A 16,639-nucleotide genomic window follows, 5' to 3' on the forward strand; every position below is an offset into this window, starting at 1 on the left:
CCTTTTTAATTCTTTTTGGAAGTATTAAAGCAGAATCAACCTTTGAGTTCAGCTTAGTTCAATTTTCTACTGCTGTTCTTATTTAAAGTTTCTATCTGGGAATCCTGGATTTGTCAAGGAGATTTTCTCCTGTGAAGAACATGAAATAAAAACATCTCAGCTGTGGCTCTCCATAAATTGTATCACTGCACTGGGAATATGTACTGTACTCAATAATTTTCTGATGGCTGCTCTGGCATTTTGATTACAAAATTAGCACTGCAGCTCTGTAGTGCTGTACAGTGTCAATAAAATCTGTCCTAAATGAACTAAGAACTGGCTGATGGGCAGATCTCTAAAAGCATTTCTCAGAGGGATCTATTCAAAAAGGGAACCAGATGAGATCACTGATCCTGGGAAAAGGGTCAGTAAGTGACAAAACAACAGCAACGTGATCCCTGCCTGGATGCTGAGGGAAGTAACATGGGAGGGGAAGGGTAATAAAGGAAGTTTTACTCTCTGCACCTACTCTGGTGGGACTGAGGCTGTGTTAGGTAATTTTTTAATATATATATATATATATATAATGGAACCTTTTTGGCCTTAAAAGCTAAGAATCTGCTCCACCAGTGGAAGAAAAGATGAAGAACATGAAAATGGAGAAGCAATTCAAAGCATCCATAAGGTGCCTGTAAAGGCAGAGAGACCATTCACAGCAGCTCTGCTCAGATGAAGGCAGATTTTGAAAGAAAAATAAAACTCTAGCAATTACCCACTTGGAAATACAAGGAGAGAACACAGGAAAGAAGAGGAAAACTGCAGCTAAAATGTTCTGGACTGGATGTAATAAAACAAGATCTGGCTCAGGATCCTACCATGTCATGTCTCTGACTTCATGTAAAGTCTTAGGCATTGTAACTGTAATTTTGCCCATTTTTAACAAAATTTCATCTTTGCTTCATGAAAACATTGCGTTTGCTTCAAAAATTCCTCAGAAAGATAGAATATGAATAAAAGATAAAAAAACCCACAAAAAACCAAAACCCAAAACAACACAAAGTTTGGGTCCAGTTTTCATTCAGAAATGGTCTCTGGTTTTGCAAGACCATAAAGAATTCATAGGAACTCCTGCAATTCTTCATTCCCAGCTCACAGAAAATGAAAATTATACTATTTTAGACCCCTAACTACCTGACTTGAAGGTGCACAGAGAATCATAGAATCATTTAGGTTGGAAAAGCCCCCTAAACTCATTAAGTCCGACTGTTAGTCAGCACTGCCAAGGCCACCATTGAACCATGTCCCCAAGTGCCACAGCCACACATTTGTTTAATGGTTGGTGGTGGCTCAACATGTGTCTAGGGCTGTCAGCCATTCTACGACTTCACCAATATTTGTATTTGCTCTTCACTGACATAATTCTGTGTTTGCAAGTAACCCAAAATACTATTATTTGTGCATGTGGAATTGCTTCAGTGAACGGTGCCAGCGCAGATCAAATAATTTTTTGAGTAATGGTATTTGCCTGGCTTATGCGCCAGTGAGTCACTCATAAATACTGATAAATACTTAAATATTTTACTCCTGCTAGAGTGTGTGCAGACATTTGATATGGTTTGTACTACATCACCTCTGAAGCACTACTCCACATGGCAATTTCTTGCATTTAAAACTAAGATTAACAGATCAATGCACCCTGAAAAACATTTTAAGATCAACAGTACATTGTCTTCTAGTGAGTTTTCTTTGCAATTTGTAGACGATAGATTTCCAATAACAACTTGTAATTAAATCACTTTCTCTTATTCAGTCATTGCATATTAAGAGTGTTGACATTTTACAGATGGTATCTTTGGAAATGAACAAGGGGGAATGGCTTCAAATGAAAGATCCTGGGTTTAGATTAGATATTAGGAAGAAATTCTTTCCTGTGAGGGTGGTGAGGCCCTGGCACAGGTGCACAGAGAAGCTGTGGCTGCCCCATCCCTGGAAATGCTCAAGGTTGGACAGGGTTTGGAGCAACCTGTCCTAGTGGAAGAGGTCCCTGTGGCAGGGGGTTAGGACAGGATGAGGTTAAGGACCATCCCAGTCCAAATCATTCTGTGCTTCCCCATTGGAAATAATACTGGAGTTTGGCAATTGGCACCTGAGTGTGTGGGTTCTGACACGGGAACAGTCAAATCTGTGTCAGGGATTTTCATGGAAATCCCTCCCTGGATTTCCATGAAAAAATCTGGCCTCTGTTCTTGACATGAAACCACAATCACTCTAATCACATCTGTGTTTACCAGCAATTCTGCTAAAATTTTATTTGAGGAGGCTCTCTTAATTGAAGTCATAATGCCAAAATATATAAAGTGTGTACAGTAGAAAGCTGAGCAGCAGCCCTGATTAAATGAATTAATGTCTGATCTGAACATGGAAACATTTCTGTTTCTTAGCCCAAGGCAAAATCATGTCCCTCTCTCCACTGGCAAGCATGCATCCACATAGAACATAATTATTCTTGATCTCAGCACTTTTAACTTTTTCTCTGGGACCTTTTTGAAACCTTTTTGCTTAGATTAAACTTGTCTTTCTTGCTAAAAATTAATTCTGATTTTTCTCTTTTTCTGAGAAGATACATTTTGTTCAAAATGCAGCAAAACAATTGAAACTACACAACAAACCTGATTCTGACAGCTGTTTTGTGGAACTGCAAACAATGCAGGGCACTTTGCTGGAGCCCTGAGATATATTTTAGACTTGAAGTGCAAAAGGTTTTTCACTATGAGAAGAGCTTTAAAAGAGAGACAGAAAAAGAAATCAACTCCTTTTCTTTGCAGAATGTGTTTCTTTGATAGCAAGGGAGGAAAAAAAGAAGAAAAGAGAAAATCCAAGGAAGAAAATTTTCAACATTCAAGAAGCAGCTGCCCACTAAAATGCAGTACAGATGAACTCAGATGCCAGCTGAGGCATCCTACCAGACAAAAATTACATTTCCAGGTGCAGCAGGATCATTCCCAATGCTCAAGTCAAGCATCTTAGACTGCATTTATGAGTGAGGCAAGGAGTTTGTGCTTCTGAAAATGATCTTAAGTCAAAACATATTGAGCAGGGAGATCTCAGGAGCTGATCAAAGGCACCTCCATCCTCGAGCACGTGCCCAGAACTCAACCCTGCCCACTCACGAGCCTTTGGGCGCCGTCCCCTGTGCTGAGCTGCTGTGTCTGCCTCCAACACACACACCAGCTCCATCCTCAAAGTGCCTAGAAATCCAGCATGATGTCATGGCTCAGCCATGGGAATGCTGGTGACAAAGGGCTGTTGCACTGACTTGGGCGCTTGTTGGGTTTTTCTGTCCTCCCTGTTCAGCCACTTGGCACTTTTCTGCAGGATTCAAGCTGAATTGTTTTCAATTTCTGCCTTTTCCCTTGACTTTTTAATATTTTTAGTTTTGCTTCTGCTGTACGATTACATTATTACAATAGCAGTAATATACTAATAATGAAAATAATAACAGTGACAATAATAACGAAATATTACTACTAGTAGTACTAAATGCCCAATAAGTTGCCTTCATCCTCAGTAACACACCTGCACACCATTCCTCGAGGCAATCAAGAATGGGCTGCTTTGGCCAGCTAAAGGAAACCTCATTTCTTTGCTGAGAAGCTCCTCTAACACCACATCAAACCAAAAGCAGAGGCTGCTGCTCCCCTGCTTGCCCAGCCGTGTTTGAAGTCGGGGTATCACATTGCTCACAGAAGCAATCAATGCTGGTAAGCTAATGAATTATTTCCAAGTTTGTACCAATATCTGCAGCAACATGAAAGAAAAATCACGTACCAGGGAGATGACAGCGGGAGAGGCAGAGCATGGGGCACAAACTGTCAATATTTCAGAGCTATGAGTTGATTCTGTAGATAACTGTTGCTACAACACTGCTTAAGAAGAAAACACTGCAAGCAAAACATTTTATCTCACAATATACTTGTCCAGTGTAATTATCTGGGCTTGACCAATCCAGCTGGGAGGAAACAGCAACAAATACCTGACTGTAGGTGCTGTGCCATCAAGAACAGCTTCCTGAATTCGGGAATAAACACTTCATTTGAACGTGGATTTTACAGGCGCAATTGCTGCTGGAACAGCTGGCTTGCCACACGTGTGTGGAGTGAATATACACACACACACAGAGCAAATAGAGGTATTTGTGTTCCTCAAACAGTATTTATTCACCATTATCACCTTGTTTATTATGAGACCATAGAGTTGGATATGCTGATATATTTACCAAGAACCCTGCTGAAAGCTTCTTCCTCACTCAACACTTTCCTCTTCCACTCGACCCTGCAAGTCCCTTTTTATGTTTCATTCCCTGTTTCTCAATGTAGAGCTTTGCTTTTACCCAGTCAGCACCAATCCCCACAATTTTGGGACTATTAAAAGCTCTGCCTTAAGGTAGTTTCTAGTGAATCAGAAACATGCACTCAAAAATAAATAAAAAAATAAAAAAAAAATCATAAATAATAAAATAAGTAAATAAATCTCACTTCTAGTCCACACTTCTAATGAGCCTCTGGAGGATGGTAGAGGAATCAGGAATGGATTGCCCCTTCTCCACACCACACAGCTGTGGGGAGTACAGCTCCTGGAGATTTCAGGATCACTGCAGTAAATCTGGAGCCAGTCCAACACTGCTCCTCTACATTGGCAGCGATTTACCTGACACCTATGGCCAGCCCAGGCTCTCAAATTCATTTTTCCACCCAGTTCATTCAAATTCCATCTGGTCTCCCAGCCCCTGGGGCTGGCACCATCCACTCTCCCTGGCATTTCCCTGACCTCCTGCTGAAAGTGTGCACATCTCATTTTCATACTTCTTCCTTGTGCTTTTTTGGTTAATATTAAGGGCATTAAAAAAGGAAGATTTGACCTAAAACAGAGTCAGAGAGTAAAGAAAAACATTGTCTTATACTCCTTAATTGGAGTTAAGAGAACATCAATCCTGCTGCTGCTGCATTCATTCCTGCATGAAAAATGTCCCTACTTGTGTTTTTTAGACAGCAATATATCCATGGATGACATGCCTCTCATCTTACAGAAACAGCAATCTTCTGTCTACATGTAACTTATATGCAACAGACCATGGCAAATAACGACTGGACTGAAAAATAACAAATCAGTATTTTTCTTTCAAACTTCATTTGTAGGTTGTTTTGGTCCAGCTGTGATATCAGGAAAGTACTTTAATGGGCCATGATCTAGAATTTAAGGGGATTTTATTGTTGGTTTAATAACTCCTTATTAGCTAAACAGTGTTGACAGGATAAAGGCATTTTGATGGGATGCATCTTTTCCCTCTCCCTCAATTATCTGTATTACAAATTGACCTGTCCATATTGATGATGATGATGATACAGATCTAGAAGATTACACAGATTTTTTTTTTCTTAAGTTGGGCTTTCACATCTGCCAACCTGCCACTTGCCCATTAGAGAAGACAACAGGAATGCCAGAAATGTCATGCCTAATTTTAATGACCTCCAGTCAGATACAGTGCCAGAAGTTATATCCAAAACTCACCCATCTGAGCATTCCTAAAAGTGTGACTCAGCTGGGTGATGTGCTTGCCAACTCACCAGGCTATCTCCGTGCTGATTAATTAGATCATGCACTGCTTTAGCTCTTATGCCATCTAAGCCTTTCATTTATTAGTCATGTATTGAATTTTCGTGACAACTTAAAGAAAAGACAACAGACAAATAATCTTTCTAGTACTCTATTTTTGGCGTGTGAAAAATCTCCAGATCATCATATCAATTTTTTTTTAATTACAGTCCTGAGACTCCTTATGTAATAAAAATGTATTAATGAGGAATTAGAAGACATCTACAAGTGGTTCTTACCAGATCTGCCAGGAGAGCGTTTCATCTGTCTTACGCACTACTTGTGTATGATTAAGGCAATTTGAAAATTGACACTTTAATCCTGTGTTAACAGATTTCTAGTCATCCTCATAGATGCAAGAAAATGCTTAACAGCTTAATTCTTGGGATTAAGGAACAAAAGGACTTTCAGAAAGCCAGAAGAAAGATGATAGGTTTAGAAGGAAGGCCACTATTTCTGTCCATAATCCAAAACTGTGCATTAAAATGTGTAAGAAAACTATTAGCATGGTTAGAAGTTATGATTAAAAACAACACCTATTAGATTTAGTGCTTGTTCTAGCAAAACCACATTTCAGAACATGTAAGACTGGATTTCTCTCATTCACACACTTTTCATTTATTTACAGATGATCAACATGATGAGGAAGAAACATAACCTTTGGGTTCCTGAGGGTCTCAGAGTGAGAGGATGGACCAAGGGAAAGCAAGAGGCACACATGGAGTGAGAGAAAGAGGCCATTTTGTGGCTCTGTGAGTTACAGCAAGGCCACAAGGCTCTCTAAAATGAAATACAACTTGTAATGCAGCACAAGAATGTCAGATGGGGAAGCTCTTCACATTATCAAGGTCATTTTCAAACCTTTCCAACACTGCGACACTCCACCAGAGCACAGAGCACCAAAACAGATGTGACAGAGTCTGAGAGGATAAATTACATTGAGACTTTCTGATGTCACTGAATTCTGGTAATTGTGTTACTCAGCTTGCCATGCCCATACCTTGCTGCCAGCCTGTGGCAGCCACAATTCATGGCTTGGGTGAACTTCAAGCAACAAAAAGATCTCTCTAATAGGCAAAAAATAGGGGAAATGTGCAGGATGCACATTTGATGTTCCTTTAACTTAGTGCTGCAAGCCAAATTCTGAGTCATAACAAAGCAGAAATCTGATAAACAAAATTTTCATAAACCAAAGTGTGCCCTTAAGTGTTTAAAGTATTTTTTCCTACATCATTTAATAAAGTAAAGGGAAAAATATACTTCAATCAAGCATTAATTTGCTTCCAGGTTCTCCAAAATTTCAAAAGTTGAAAGCAAATTAACTTTGGTTTTAAATTAAAAGCTGGTGAGCCATTACCTGCTCTTGATAAAAAGTCAGGATTCTAGGAAAACTGAAAATGGAGAAGTCAGTCTAGTTTTCAGCTTCACTTGGTGAGCAATTCTGTTCAGATACCCAATTCCTCTGACAGTCATTGTTACACCTTGTGCTTTGTTAAGATAATTGTGCAGTTCATCAATATTATTGCTATTAATTGGTTAATATTTTGTACTTGTCTTATTTTCATTGCCTACTTAAAATTCCCCGAACCAAAACCCATAGAAATAATTCTTGGAATTTAGGTTTAAGTTGATGTGATTTTGAGAACCCCTTGATCTAAATATGCTCCCAAATAACTGCATGTCAAGCCTTTATACCTGGGTTAATACACTGTATGCCTTCTTAATGTATGAGATTTTATGTTTTACTGTATATCTGCCGTGTTGAATTAAATGCCTGTGGGGTTCAAACAGGTCCATGGTGACAACTGGGGCTAATCTTAAAGCACTTTAAATACCTTCCAATATTTAAAGGCTGCCTACAGGAGAGCTGAAGATGGACTTTTGATAAGGGCATGGTATGACAGGGCAAGGGGGAATGGCTTCAAACTGACAGAGGGCAGGGCAAGACTGGGTATTTTATGAAGAAATCCTTCCCTGTGAGGGTGGGGAGGGCCTGGCACAGGGTGCCCAGAGCAGCTGTGGCTGCCCCATCTCTGGAAGTGTCCAAGGGCAGGTTGGACAGGGCTTGGAGTGACCTGGTCAAGTGCCAGGTGTCCTTTCCCATGGCAGGGGATGGAACTTGGTAATCTTTAAGGTCCCTGTCAACCCAAACCATTCTGTGATTATTATCTAAATTGGTTTTTTTTTTTTTAATGAACAGCTGTAAATCAAGAAAACAGACATCAGCCTCTTTAGAAAAGAATCCTGGCTTAAGAGGTAACCAGATTGTTATTGGCCCTTTCCCTGCACTCAGCAGAGTCAATGGTTGAATCCTGCTTCAGTTTTAGCCACAATGTCTTAACCACACCCAAGTTTTCTGTAGCTCACTATCCTGATTAATAAATAACCCTGCCCATTTCCCTTTTTTCTAGTATCCCAAAGGAACAGGCAACAATACAACTTTCTATCATGCAAATGAAGGAGATGGTGTGGGCCTTTTCCAGGGAAGGACTTCAAAAATCTTGCTTACCTTAAAGCAAGAATTATTTATAAAGATAAATGGGATGACAGAAATATTTATTATATCCCACTGTTTAAGCAGCTTTGTGATTCCCAGATCCTTGCACAGGATGCTGAGATTTGTATTACGATTGCAAACTAATACACTCATTAACATGGAAACAACATGCAGAAAACATAATTCCCAGGCAAAATATTCAGTAAATACCTTCCCCACAGCAAACTAACTCATATTACCACAGGGCCTTTGGACAGGTTTCCATCTTGTTTCTTTAGGGTTAATCAAACCATGTACTCAGGTCTGCAGACCTTGGCCAGGCCACCATCTCTCCCTTGCCATCAACAAGAAGCACAACAAAACAGAAGGAAACAATAAACTTGACACCCCTGTACCAACCTCCTGCTCCACGCTGTGGAGCACAGACACCTTGGAAACAAGCCTTGCAAAGTGTTCTCATGGCAATAAAGACAAAAAAGGCATCATCTTGGCTGACCATGTCTAGGAAGACAACAGTGCCCTCACAGATATTGCCATGCTTCGAAAGCCAGGAGAGAGCAAAGCAGGGACTCACGGAAGGCTGTGTAGAGCTCCTGCAGGCTCAGGTGGCCATCGTTGTTGTAATCATCAAACTGGAGAAGGTCTTCAAGCGTACAGCCCAGTAAATCACCCTCCAGGTCCTCCTCCTTCATCAACTGCAGCAAAGAGAACAGGTGACCTTACACGTAATGCAATGCTACACACTGCTGGCCTGGCTCACCAGCAGATTTTCCATGAAATGACCTTTGGGGACATAGTTAAGAGTTAGATTATCACATCTATCATTATATATTTGCTTTCTAACAAGATATTTATATTCCTGCAGCACTTCACGGACCATGGATTGAAGAGCCCCTTCCTTTACCAGCAGCACAGAAATGCATTTTTGTTTTGAAAATGGACTGAAAAATAAATATTCAACAGGGAAAAAGGAAAGTCTGCTTCTCCTTTCTCCTCTGTAAGTAAGGACAAAATAGTATGCCCTGATTTTAGGACTACTACAGGCAACAGTGGATGGTGTACTCAACACTGATGTGCTTTTCCAACCCCTGAGAGTTTGCTTCTTTTGTTTTTTCAGCATTTCATTTGGGTTCTCTGAATTTATTGTAGAAGATGAAGAAAACTGCTGAACTGTTGCATCTTCCAGACAAGAAAGCTTTTTCCTGTAGGCCAAGGATTCTTTTATTTACTATTCTAGTCTTGACCCATTATGTTGAAGCAATTTAAAGTAATAACGCTAAAAAGATGACCCTTCACCTAGCAAGTAAAAAATATTCAATAAAAGTGAGATCAACCATAACTTCCAAGATCAATCTTCTAAAGATGGAAATTTCCCTTTGTCTACCTTTGTATAGAAAATTGATTAACTTTTCATAAGACTGACAAGTTTTTACTAGTCCTTTTGATTTAATGTCAGGGAAAAAAACAGTGGAAAACACTTCAGCTGTGACACACTTAGCAGATTTATGAATCTGACTTTAAAATACATTAAAGATTCAAATGGAAATAATATTCCAATTACCACCTTTGTTAACAGCCTTATGTATCCATGGCTGCAAAACTACATGGTAATTTCACTGCTGGGTCCAGAGAGAAAATATTGGATAGGGTCTACCAGCAGACAGGAGGCAAACCAGCTCTAAATAGAAGGGGATGGGCCAACTGCTGCCATTGTTTTGCTCAAAGCAATTCTGTTGTGGAGAACACACAGATGGGTGCTGGATCGATGAAGGACCATCCCCATTCTCCTTTGGGGTCAACCCCTCTGCAATGAGCCTCCTAAAGATCCACTTCCAGGTCTTAAAAATCTCTTTTTACTGCAGCAGTGCAAGTCACCTGCCTTGGGTTTTTTGCTTGCAGACAAAGTTATAGTGCTCGAGAGACTATTTTTCTTTTAAATAAAACAAAGCAAAGGCACAGCACCAGCTCATCCAGCAGTCAGAGGGAACAAGATCTCACTGCATCACGTTCAGCTCAGTTTGCTCTGCCCATGGGCAATGAAATTCCCACCTTTTGGGGAAATTAAAGTTGCAGAGAGCTTCAAAATAGAGAGCTAATGCAAATCAATTACAAGTCTACCAAAGAAAGAGGTAAGAATAGTTCTGTTAAGAATATAACCCAGGTAGGTAAAAATGGCTCATTATAAAAAAAAAAAAAAAAAATCTCTTGAAACCTGGGTGGACAAACTGCTCTTGTAAGAGCACATAAAAATCATCTCATTAAAGAGAAAAAATAAAGCATTGGCATGCTACAAATAAACTGTGATTCCTGCTGCTGTGAGAGCCTAGAGCTGCCCACAGATGTGTCCCCAGCCTGGCTGGGACTCAGCCATGCTGCCACCAAGGGGCTCAAGACCAGAGACACTCAGCTCAGGGCTAAAAGCACTCGTGGTTTATCTAAATTGGGCGTTAATAGGTATTATTTTGTCTTTTGAGAGGTGATCCCACTGTCAGCTCAGCCATGCTGGTGGCCAGATTGCATGGAGAATGGTTGGGCGAGAGGGCTCCTGGCTGAGGCTGAACTTATTCTGGTCCATCAAAATGTAGTGGGCTCCAGACGTTCAGGCACATTTCCTGATTTTGATAACAGTGAGAAGAATTAAAATAAGAGTAGCCAATGTCTGTGTTTGCACTTGTGAGAGAGACCTGGGCTCCAGGCACATTTCAAACAAAGCCCAGAGGAACTTTGAGGCAGACCTTACAGCACTGCCTGAGCTCCTTTGCAATAACAATTGCTTGCAGGATGCCAAACCTTTATTTCCATGAGAGTTTTAAAATCCTAATAAAATAAGTTTCATGTAAAAAGGGCAAAAAAATTGGACAATAGAACAGACACTTAGATTCCACTATGTAAAATCCGGCTTTGAATTCAGATAAAAGTGTTTTCTTATAGCTACCATGTCTTTATGAAAAAATCATTGCCTTCAGAGGAAATATTGCATATATTCATAGCCCTGAGATCTAAGGGAATTTACACTGACACTTTGCATTGTGTGGAAAGGATCAAGCATCCTGTAAACAGCCTGAGGACTAAAATGCAGCACAAACTGTCCTGGAGAGGAGTGAGCTCAGGGAGGAGCAGGCTCGTGCCTGCAACACGCTCTGTGTTCCCTGGGAAGGCAGAGTGGAGATGAGACACTCCAATGTGAATTTACTCTGAACAAGCTGGTCTGTGGCAGGTGTCCCTGCCCATGGCAGGGGGTGGAACGAGGTCAGCTTTAAGGTCCCTTCCCACCCAAACTATTCCATAGTTCTATGAAGGAATAGCTTTGGAAACTGGAATAGATCCTAGATAGCACTGGCTTCCAAAGGGCTCTTAGAAGGCATTTACTTCTAATTCTTCTCATGGATGACATAATGGAAGGGAAAGATATTTTACAGGACTGTTTTCCCAGGTCTGCATGTGCAAAGAGCAAGTTGAGGACACAGAGTACCCAGGATGGCTGTTTGAATCACTTTACCAAGCAGATGAATTCCAACAGCACAGCATGCCTGAAATTAGAAGTAATAGTTTTTTCAAGCTCTTACCTTTTCTATCAATTTCTGCTAATCCACAATGCAGCATCTGCCCAGGGATTTTAGGACAATATACCTGCTGACAAACACCCAACTTTGCTGTCACATTACTCTATGCTAATGCACAGTCCAGAATGCAGGGAGAAGAACTGAGAGATTGCTGCCTAACATACACGCACCTAAAAAAATCTAAATTGATTCTCCCCAAGCCAGCTAACTGGAAATACTTCAGAAGATGTCAGTCAGCACAGCAAGGATTATTATCTATTTTGAGGAGTATGGATAGGGCTGAAAAGCTGCCATGTTTTTTGTTTGGAGATGAGCTTCAAATGTTTGAGACAATGCTGGGAGATGCAGAGAGAGACTCACTGACTGTGTTAGACTTTCCTCCTGTACTTGCTGCTGACTGGACAGGTACAAATGACCATTCCCACCTGAGTGCTGCTGCGTTACATTCAATTCACACTTCAAATGAAAATCCACTTCATAATTCCATTCTCACTGAACAATAAACCTACCTGAGCCAGTTCAGAGCTGCTGAGGTGCCCATCACTGTTGAGATCCAAGTGCTTAAAGAGCTCTCCAATGAGGAATCGCTGCTGGGCTGGCCTGTCCTTGGCCAGGCTGCCTGGGGGGCTCTGCCTCCGGGCCTGCAGGTCCAGCAGGATGCTCTTCAGCCGGCTGTAGTCTGCCATTGTGCACCTGTCCCCTGAGAGATAACACAGCATTACTGCACCACCTGCATTTATCTTTATCTCTTCAGAGGACTGAGGTCCTAAAAGGAAAAATTAGGCACATATGTCTGCATATTCAGCTCCGCACTTGAGGAGCTCCTGCGGTTGTTGCCTTTTGTAATAGCCTGGCAGATTTTCTAAATCCTGCTGTCAGGGATACTCTCCAGCATGTTACCATCCAGATTTTATAGGGCTTCAGTTATAGACTGTCACACTCAGTTTTGTAAATCCAACAAATATTAAATTGGCTCTATGCTTTTCTATATGAATAAATTTATCCCATAAAGTAAAAAATAAATCTAGCGAAGCTGATGTTTAGGAAGTTCCACTAATGTAGCTGGTACCTCAGACTGTCACCCTGTGTCAAACATGGGGCTGATCTCAGGGAACCCCCAGAGGCAGCCTGGGGTGGCAGAAGGCCAGAGGAAGGACAGTGAGGAGTGCAGGGCTGTGGGGAGCCCCTGCAGCTGTGGAGTCACTGGTGCCTGCTCTCACCACCCTGCTGCAGGCTGAAATAAACACTGTGCTGTCCCTGACCAGGGAAAAAGGTTATTACCAGGGAAAAGCCCTCAAGCCACTCTCCCTGAAGTGACTCTGGCTTGGCTGAAGAAATCAGATTGAACCCTCCTGACCCTGAAAGCTCACACTGTGCCTGCAGCATCCAGCTCTTCCCCTCCTCGAGGAAATGCATCCACATGCCAAAGTGGTACAAGATATTATGACTCTTTTCTGCTCATCTGTTGGCTGGCAGAGCTCAGCAGAATGAGAAATGGCAGCTGTCCTTCTGTGCAAATCTGTTTTCTTTAGCGCAGAGCACAGTGGCTGGTGCCTTGCAGGAGCCTTGGGGCAGAGCCTGGAGCACCCTCAGGCTCCAGCTGTCCCACACTGGGGGTACCAACCACACCCCACCAACAGCATCAGCACCTCCAGCTGTTCCCCTCAGATGTCCTTATGTCTATAATGTAACTTCCCTCCAATGTAAAAGCCTTAATCTCTGCAATACTGGGTTTAAATCAAACCTTTCCTTTATATCCCATCACTGATCCTCTTGGATTAAATCTAAAATTTAATCTTAAATCTAAGAGAAGATGGTCCCACCTCAGTTTAAGAGACAATACCCTTGTAGATCAGCTCCCCAAAGACTCTAAACATTACTCCTCTGAAAAATAGCAGAAGACTCTGGCACAGTGACAACTAATGTTCCTGTCCCTTTCTTGCTGAGCTGCAACATTTTGGACCTCTTGGTCCCACTCCAACTGAAACCCAATTAAAATTCCAGGTGGGAGGCACTTCTCTGATAGCAAACCCATCTACATCAAGGGTTTTTTTCACCCTTCGTATTTTGTGCCCACAACTTCAAAAGCATTATGACCTGAGAAGGTGAGAGAGGACACAGAGGCTGAACATGTGCTCACCAGCCAGGTCAGTGCCCTCCTGCTACACGAGCAAGAACTGCAAGACAAAGCTTATTCCCTGCCCTGAACTCAGTCCCATCTAGTTTGGAGAGCTTCCTGCTGGTCAGGGATATGAAGCAGCTGATAAATTTTTCCTTTCCTCTAAACAACCTCCAAAAAGCACTGGGTCCCACTTGGGATCAGACTTGTTTACAGAAAAAACAAGGCTATTCAGCTACTATGAGTTTATTATTCTTGACTTCTTTATGCCAAACCATGTCATTTGATGGTTTGAGAAGGCAGTATATATTTTTTTTATTCAATCACTAGCTTATTTAAGAGAAAACCTGATTACTGTACCCATTTAGTCAAGCTATTCTGTTGTATATACTATTTTAGCTACTGCAATAATATTTTTTCTCTTAGCTGGAATTTCATTTTCAATCAAAATTTAATCCCAGAAATGTATCTAGGGCTAATGAAGACAGGGAAAGCGATTTAATTTTCTTCCACTTCTGTTTCTGCTTTGTGATTTCCATTAGTGAGCACCAGCAGTGCTACAGGCAAGGTAATGGTGACACCTGGGTGGGCTGACCCACTTACCCTGTGCTCCCCACAAGGACAGGCCAAAGCAGTTCTTACTTTACACCCTCCAGGTTTGTTTTCAGCAGCTGGGACTTTTTTTTGGCAGATATTTGCTGTTACTTGGGCTTTCCCAGCCTTCCTCCCTCAGCACTAACCCAAATGTCACATCTACAGGGGGTTTTCACACTTGCAGGGATGGGGACTCCACCACGATCCTGGGCTGGATAGAGTCAACCCAAAAGAAGTTTTTTCCTAATCCTCAACCCAAGCCTCTCCTGGTACAACTTGAAGTCATTTCATCCATTTCATCTCATCCTGTCATCTACTACTTGGGAGTAGAGATCGACCCTCTCTTGGCTACAACTTTCTTCCAAGTAGTTACAGAGAGGGAGAAAGTCCCCCTGCCTCTTTTCTCAGGCTGAACCCCCAGTTCCCTCAAGCATGGTGTGAGCCAGGGGACAGCGATCTCCTTCACTGAATTACAACCCTCCTGCATCCTTCCATGCTCAGAAAACAAAGCCACCACAAAACTGCTTTTCTTGAAAAACTGCACACTGATCTGGGCTGCCAGCCAGCCCAAGGTGAATGTGCCCATTTACCTTGGGGGTCACAGCCATGCTGCAGCTTCCAGGCAAGCGTGATGGGCACTAAGGGTGAAATAAAGGAAAGCACAGAAGGACAGAGCTGGTGACAGCTCTGGCAGCAATTCCCAAATCCTGCTATAAACTCATAATACATTTTCCCCCATCACACTGTTGCTATGTTCAGGGTCATGGATCCAGCAGACCCCCATCCTGCACAGCAGGGTAAGGCCAGTCCATGGTGAACACATCAAAGAAAAACCAGCAGTAAGACAATTATGTCTCTTATTTTAAAAATAAGTCCAGTTTCACATGTTGCTAACATATGCTGCAGGCAGAAAGTCAGAAGGTGCTTCTAGCCCCTGTCAAATCAATACCTTCACTTCCTTCTGGAGAAAATCACACTCCCCAGCTCTGCTGGAAGTGGATCCCAAGCCTCTCTCCAGAGTGGGGATGTGACAGACTGCCTGGGTCTCACACCTTTGCACGTTTTCCCTGACATCCCAGACATCTGAGGGCTGCAGTGACACAGCAGCAGTTGGGCAGAGCCCAGCAGTGCTCAGCTGTTCAGCAGCACACAAGTAAAAGCAATAAAGTTCTGTCCCAGGGTGTGAGATTGATAATTTGCTCCTTTGACTGAACTAACAGATCAATAGAGAAATGCACTACAACTCTAATATATATATGCATATAAATATATCATTTATATACTTATTCTTACTGTAGTGGAAGATCAGAGGGAAAACTTCTCCAGGTCATTTGAAGTACTCTGACCTGAAATTATAACTTTATACTAAGTCTGGCCAAAGCTCAGAAATTATCTGTGCTTGGGATGTCTGAGCTGATGTGCTGCTGCACAACCCAGACCTGATGCTATTTATTCCAAACAAAATAAGGTTCAGTAAGCAGACATGGATGTCCTAGAAAAGACACTGCCTGCTCAGCCAAGTTATGGAGGAGACACATTCAGGCTACTCAAAACATCTGGAAAGTCAATACCAAAGACAGCAAGATTCTCCTGCAGCAAAAATCCTTCCCCTTTACTAAGCATTATTATTGCATCTTTTAACCTAAGTTCCTCAGAGACTGCTGGCACTGAGCTGGTTTATACATCTTGGAGAGCAAAGCTCTCTATTTCCCCTCCTTCCCTCTCACTCTCTCCTGCTGTCCTGACATCTGTAATCTTCTTACACTGTGCCAAGCATCTACCAACTTTATCTACTAAATACTGTCTCTTTAAGCTTCTGCCACCTCTGGTTCTGTTCTTCCAGGTATTACAAATCTGACTGTTAAGCAAAAAGAATGTCAGAAAAGCTGTCTGTGTGCCCTCTCACTTATCCCCACTCTCCCCTCTCTCTGCTGACTGCCCCCAGCAGTTTCCTTTGCAACACAAACTCATCATTAGCAGTTTATCTCATCTCAGGCTGCTCTCCTTGGTAGGTCTGGCTAATGGATGTCTCTCAGCTTGGTTTCCTTGTTAGAGCTTCCCAGGGACTTGGATTCTGCCCACAATTGCAAGCTGTGTTGGGAGGTTTAGTTTGGATGTGTAGGAAAAGGTTCTTCCCCCAGAGGGTGTTTGCACACAGGAACAGCTCCCCAGGGAAAGGACAGGGCACCAAGGCTGACAGAGCCCAGGGAGCATTGGGACAGTGGTGACACTGCT

The 16,639-nt window shown here is 42.1% G+C and overlaps 1 protein-coding gene across 4 annotated transcripts in view; it reads right to left on the reverse strand.

The window, feature by feature from the left end:
• FSTL4 (follistatin like 4) overlaps window positions 1-16,639 on the reverse strand; it is a 301,128-nt gene that overhangs the window by 87,386 nt on the left and 197,103 nt on the right. For all 4 annotated transcript variants that reach the window (XM_063168677.1, XM_063168673.1, XM_063168676.1 and 1 more), the window contains 2 exons: window positions 12,201-12,391; window positions 8,703-8,823 (listed from right to left, as the gene is read on the reverse strand). In XM_063168677.1, the coding sequence (XP_063024747.1) occupies window positions 8,703-8,823; window positions 12,201-12,391 (312 nt within the window). The remainder of the gene's footprint in view (window positions 1-8,702; window positions 8,824-12,200; window positions 12,392-16,639) is intronic.

This window comes from Melospiza melodia, chromosome 14, assembly GCF_035770615.1.
Source record: "Melospiza melodia melodia isolate bMelMel2 chromosome 14, bMelMel2.pri, whole genome shotgun sequence".
NCBI classification, from domain to species: domain Eukaryota; kingdom Metazoa; phylum Chordata; class Aves; order Passeriformes; family Passerellidae; genus Melospiza; species Melospiza melodia.